The sequence below is a fragment of the Tachysurus vachellii genome, chromosome 9, assembly GCF_030014155.1.
Source record: "Tachysurus vachellii isolate PV-2020 chromosome 9, HZAU_Pvac_v1, whole genome shotgun sequence".
NCBI lineage: Eukaryota > Metazoa > Chordata > Actinopteri > Siluriformes > Bagridae > Tachysurus > Tachysurus vachellii.
In genome coordinates, this window is record NC_083468.1 from 26,704,164 (window position 1) to 26,709,163 (window position 5,000).

A 5,000-nucleotide genomic window follows, 5' to 3' on the forward strand; every position below is an offset into this window, starting at 1 on the left:
CCCTGTCCCGACTCCCTGTCCCGGCTCCCTGTCCCGGCTCCCTGTCCCGACTCCCTGTCCCGACTCCCTTTCTCGGCACTCTGTACAGAGCTTGTTTAGCTTTAGAGTTTTTACAAGGGCATTTTTGCTGCAGCCCCTTTAGTGAACATTTATTCGTGCCTTTTAATCAATTTTGATTGTTCTTTGCTCATAAACATGATGCAAGCTACAGAATGTTTTTCCCTTGCGCTGGTTTTACTCATCTAACACAAACAGCCTGTTTGGAATGGGTTGTGTTTATAGTAACGATACGATGTGTGTGTTGTCGTTTCTTAGCTAATGTGTTTTCACTGCTGCGCTGTTTTGCAGTTTTCCCAGCAGACCACAGCGCACGCAGAAGCTCCAGCAGCACCAGCAGCGAGGGTGAGGACGACGAGACGAAGGTCGGGACGGGGCCGGCGACGGTTCGGAAGCGCAGGCTGAGGAGGAACACGACAGGCTCGGACCCAGAGGAGCAGAATGAGAAAGAGGAGGTGAAGCACAGTGCTGTAGAAGCACATGGTCTCTCAGTAAACACTGCAGTAAAGACCGTAACACTGCGCTGATGCGTTTGAGCATTTATTTATTTATTTATTGTGTCTTTGTGAACGTTCGGAGAACGCTAGAAAAACTTTGTAACCAAACATACATAGAAATCTGAGTGTGAACACCAGGGGGCAGCGGTGCACAAGTCAAACCAGAGTTTAAAGGAAAAGAAAGAAACTTTTCTCTTTAGTGATGTCATAGATGAAGCATTTTGCTTCCCTAAAGAACACTTTTGTTGTCTAAACAACATTTTCCACTACAAAGAGCCTTTTACGAGATGGAAACCTTCCACGGATGTTAAAGACGCGTCACACAACGAGCTTCGCCGAGGAGGAGCCTGTGTCTCAATGCACACACACAGACATATAAACACAGCATTCTAGATGGAAAGACATTGTGTGTGTCTGTGTGTTTTGAGTAACTCTGTCGATCCCATAGGATGGAGATGATGGTCATGAGGAGGTGGAGGAGGCTGAGGAGCAGAGAGAAGCTCGCATCCAACAACAGCAGCAGAAAAGCAGAACCATGAATACGTGCTTCTTGCTTGCCCTCGTCATCGCTGCCAGCATGGGCTTCAGCCATTACTACAGTGAGGACAGAGCATAGTGATCATCATCATCATCATCATCATCATTACGGACTGTGTAACGATTTTTTTTTTTTGACAGGCACGGTGCAGATCTGGGAGAGGCAGCATAAAGCCCCGGAATTTATCTGCGGTGGTGATCTGATGTATGATTTAGAGGAGAATCAAGATAGTGTGATGGGCTTTATGGACGAGATTACCAACGAGAATCAGCATCTCCGAGCCAGAGAAGCAGAACTGAAGGTAGGTTTATTTTTACCAGTCCAGAGTATACTCAGAAGTCACCGTGGATGTGTTTAGTTAAACTGAGATTGAGTTTAATTACACTTGGAGATACTTCAGGTTAATTGGTTCAACTTGGTTTTCTACGTGTAAAACACAGACTCAAAGGCAAGATTTATACACACAACTTCAGCAGGCCAAGAGTGAGATGGATTCTCGTCAGAAGCACTTTGCCTCAGAGAACCGGGCGCTGAAGAACACTCTGGAACGAGAGGAAGCATCTCTCTTGGCCCTCAAGGACAAGCTCGGACATCTCCAGGCTCAGATCCGAGAGCTCGAGGAGAAAGGAGCTGGCGCTGACTTAATCCTCTCTGAGAACCAGCGCCTGAAGGACCAGCTCCTGGAGGAGAAGCAGAAGATCCAGAGCTACCTCAGCCAAAAGGAGGCACTGATGGCAGAGGCTCAGCTGCTTCGGAAAGAGCTTGATAATGAGAGGAAAGTGACCGTTAAGCTGAGGGAGGAGCTGGAAGAGCTGAGCCAGAGAGATACTGGGATGCAAGGGGAAGATGAGATTGATACCGAAACTGAGGGACTCCAGGCTCGGCTTCGGGAACTGGAGAAGAAGCTGAGCTTTGAGCAGCAGCGGTCTGATCTGTGGGAGCGACTCTACGTGGAATCGAAGGATGACCGAGCCAAAGGGGACACTCAAGCAAAGACCAGGAAGTCCAAAGAAGGCATGATCGGGAAGGTCAAGGAGACGTTTGATGCAGTGAAGAACTCGACCAAGGAGTTCGTTCATCACCACAAAGAGCAGCTCAAGAAAGCCCAGGAAGCCGTCAAGGAGAACCTTAGGAAGTTTTCAGACTCCGTCAAATCAACGTTTAGGCATTTAAAGGACTCCACGTCAAACGTCTTTGAGAAAATCCGAAGGCCACAGGACAGAAGGTTCAACGAGAAGAAGGACCCGAAATCAGAGGAGCAAGCATTTCAGCAGGAGAGTTTTAAAGGACAGCAGGACAAACGTTCAGAAGAAGAACACTGGCAACACCACCGGCCCCTGCACAAACATTCTCGTAAATCTACACTGGACTCCTCCTTCCACGCAGACTGCAACACACGCAAACCAGGTGCCCCGAAGCAGCAAAGAACTATGGGATGTAAATCTGTGCCTACGGGATGCACCGGCGTGTTTGACTGCGCCTACCGAGAATCCATGAGCCTCTTCAACAAGGCCATGGAGCCCATAAGAGCAGACGAGTTCCAACAGCTCCTCCGCAGCTACCTGCAGCAGGAAGTGGTTCATTTCCGTCACTGGAGGGAGCTCGACAACTTTATCAGCCGTTTCTTCCAGAACGGATTCTTTATTCACGATCAGATGCTGTTCACGGACTTTGTGAGCGGAGTAGAAGACTACCTAGTGGAAATGAACGAGTACCAGGATGAGAACGAGGATGTTTTCGAGGATCTGGATGATTACATATACAAGTACTTCTTCGGCGTGACTAACTCTGACCAGAACGGTCATAATGGCCCGAGGTAAGAGTGGCTTATTTCTTCTTAAGTTTTTCTTTCCCACCTGTAAGCATCTCCATCTCAGCCCTTAGCACACCGACCCAACATTTTTCAACATCTCGCATGTCAGCAGGTGGCTATATTTCGAGTTCTCTCAAAAACATTGTGATTGGGAAGGAACGTGCTAAAGACGTCCGAATAAATTCAGGTACGTGTTTGGGTTTGTGACGTGTGTGTTGGAGTGTGTTGGGTTGCTGTGGTCTGGGCTTGTACTGTATGTTTGTGCACTGCACGTGTTCCCGTGACTGCCGAGCTCACCGCATTCCTCTCTGTCACCTTTTAACCACTAGGTCTGAGACACAGTAACTCCTGCATGTTGACAATCCCTTGCCTTGATCGACCTTCAACACTTTAGGGTAAAAACACATATAAAAAAAAAATGTCAAGAAAAGAAAAACGTGTGCTTTTTTTTGTAAATTTGCAGTCGACCGTTTGAAGGCCTGGGGTCAAAATTCCAATCGGAGCGGGAGTGCCAACAAAAACATCAGCATCATCAGCGAAAGCACCAGCATTCGCGCTCGCTGCCTTCCCGAGACAGGAAGTGGGCTCGGTCAGGGCGCAGCTCTGACAGACACTTCGCAGAGGTCAAAATAGAGCTCGGGCCCATGCCGTTCGACCCGAAATACTAGCAAACGTTTTCCATTGTTAGTTGTTTCTACTCTAGCTTTTAGATTTAAAAATAAAAGCAGCTGTTATTGCAAAAATGTTTGGAATCTCGTGCGTTCGGGTCACGTGACAACAACGTGACCCGAACGCACCGTACGACTAACGAACCCATCGCTCACCTCTGCCGCCTCTCCAAAAAAATGTTGTGATTTTGCACAAAGCTAAGCGCTTTAAACGTTGTCTGTTTGCACGTGTACGCTAATCTGCGGCTAGGTTTCAGCGGAGTCGGTAAGCGAGCACAGACGTGACTTAGCGAACACTTCTTTAGCTCTACATAGACAATGAAACCAAACCCTTGAGAATGCACTTAAACCCAAATTTAAGCACTGTGCGTTAAGTTAAATTATTTGTAATAAATAGACTAATTTTAACAATTTGCATAACTTGTAACGAATCCTGTGTAGGACCAAATCGTCGTGCGATCTACTGAGCTTTCAGCTGAAGTACTGCGAAGAATTGTGGATCCAGTGTGTAGCTTGGTGTTCATTAATTACTCTACTAACTGCTGTTAAACGTTAGCACTCGATCGTGTCGACGCGGAGCAGAATGTTTATTTCCATCCTGGGTGTGTCGTGTTTCTCCTTTTGTTGTCAGGTCATGCTGGATAGGTTACATTCCAGTCGCAACTTTTTTTTTTTTTTTTTAATTGTCCAAAGAGTATTTAATTTTGTTTGCTGTTTTGCATAACTCAAAAAAAAAAAAAAAAGTTTTACGACATAAAAATGTCATTTTGCTTGAAGTTTTCCGTCTTCCTTCTGGAATGTACCGCAATAATCTGAAGCAGAAATAATAAAATATGCTTAAACAAGAATTTTGTGTGTGTGTGTGTTGTGTGTGTGTGTTGTGTGTGTGTTGTGTGTGTGTGTGTCATGAATTTAAAATAAAAAAGAGCTTCTTTGACATGTTTTACAAAACAGGTCTTTAATTAGAAACATCACACGTTTTCAACTCCAGTTCTTTTACTTCACAAATAAAAGGATCGACGTGTCGAGTCACTGCTCGTAAATATAAATCTTTTTCCCTAAACGTCCTTCAGGAAAATGTGTGTGGAATATTTCAGCTTTCTTCACGAATCCGTTTCCGTCCAGAAAAGCAGAGATTTCCTTTGAAACACAAAAAAAAACAAAGTTCTGATTGGGCAGTTGATGAGTTTTCTAATAAGGTTTTTCCAGGTTCGTCCAGCTGGATGTTCTGAAACGTTACACGTCACTATAAACGTGTTAAAACTTGCATTGTTTGATTCAAAGGAATAAAATACTTCTGTTTTTAGCCTATAATCAGCTTACACACTGACTAACGTGTTGTTAAAGGTGGGGTCTCCGTTGTTTGAGAAATGCTTCAGAAAACAGAGTAGGGATGACAAACAAAACAAAAACGAAACAAACGTGTA

At 45.3% G+C, this 5,000-nt stretch overlaps 2 protein-coding genes across 7 annotated transcripts in view; one reads left to right on the plus strand and one right to left on the minus strand.

The window, feature by feature from the left end:
- ccpg1 (cell cycle progression 1) overlaps positions 1 to 4,421 on the plus strand; it is a 15,162-nt gene extending 10,741 nt beyond the window's left edge. For 2 of the 6 annotated variants that reach the window (XM_060878397.1, XM_060878393.1), the window contains exons 6-10: positions 349 to 512; positions 1,003 to 1,153; positions 1,233 to 1,393; positions 1,533 to 2,908; positions 3,369 to 4,421. In XM_060878397.1, coding sequence (XP_060734380.1) covers positions 349 to 512; positions 1,003 to 1,153; positions 1,233 to 1,393; positions 1,533 to 2,908; positions 3,369 to 3,573 — 2,057 coding nt within the window. In that variant the 3' untranslated portion in view covers positions 3,574 to 4,421. Of the gene's footprint in view, positions 1 to 348; positions 513 to 1,002; positions 1,154 to 1,232; positions 1,394 to 1,532; positions 2,909 to 3,014; positions 3,093 to 3,234 lie in introns of all 6 variants that reach the window. The other 4 variants (XM_060878394.1, XM_060878396.1, XM_060878395.1 and 1 more) reach the window with 4 other exon arrangements.
- A 91-nt stretch (positions 4,422 to 4,512) lies between these two features.
- pigb (phosphatidylinositol glycan anchor biosynthesis, class B) overlaps positions 4,513 to 5,000 on the minus strand; it is an 8,536-nt gene continuing 8,048 nt past the window's right edge. The window contains exon 12 of the mRNA XM_060878399.1: positions 4,513 to 4,713. Within this exon, the coding sequence (XP_060734382.1) occupies positions 4,603 to 4,713 (111 nt within the window). The 3' untranslated portion in view covers positions 4,513 to 4,602. The remainder of the gene's footprint in view (positions 4,714 to 5,000) is intronic.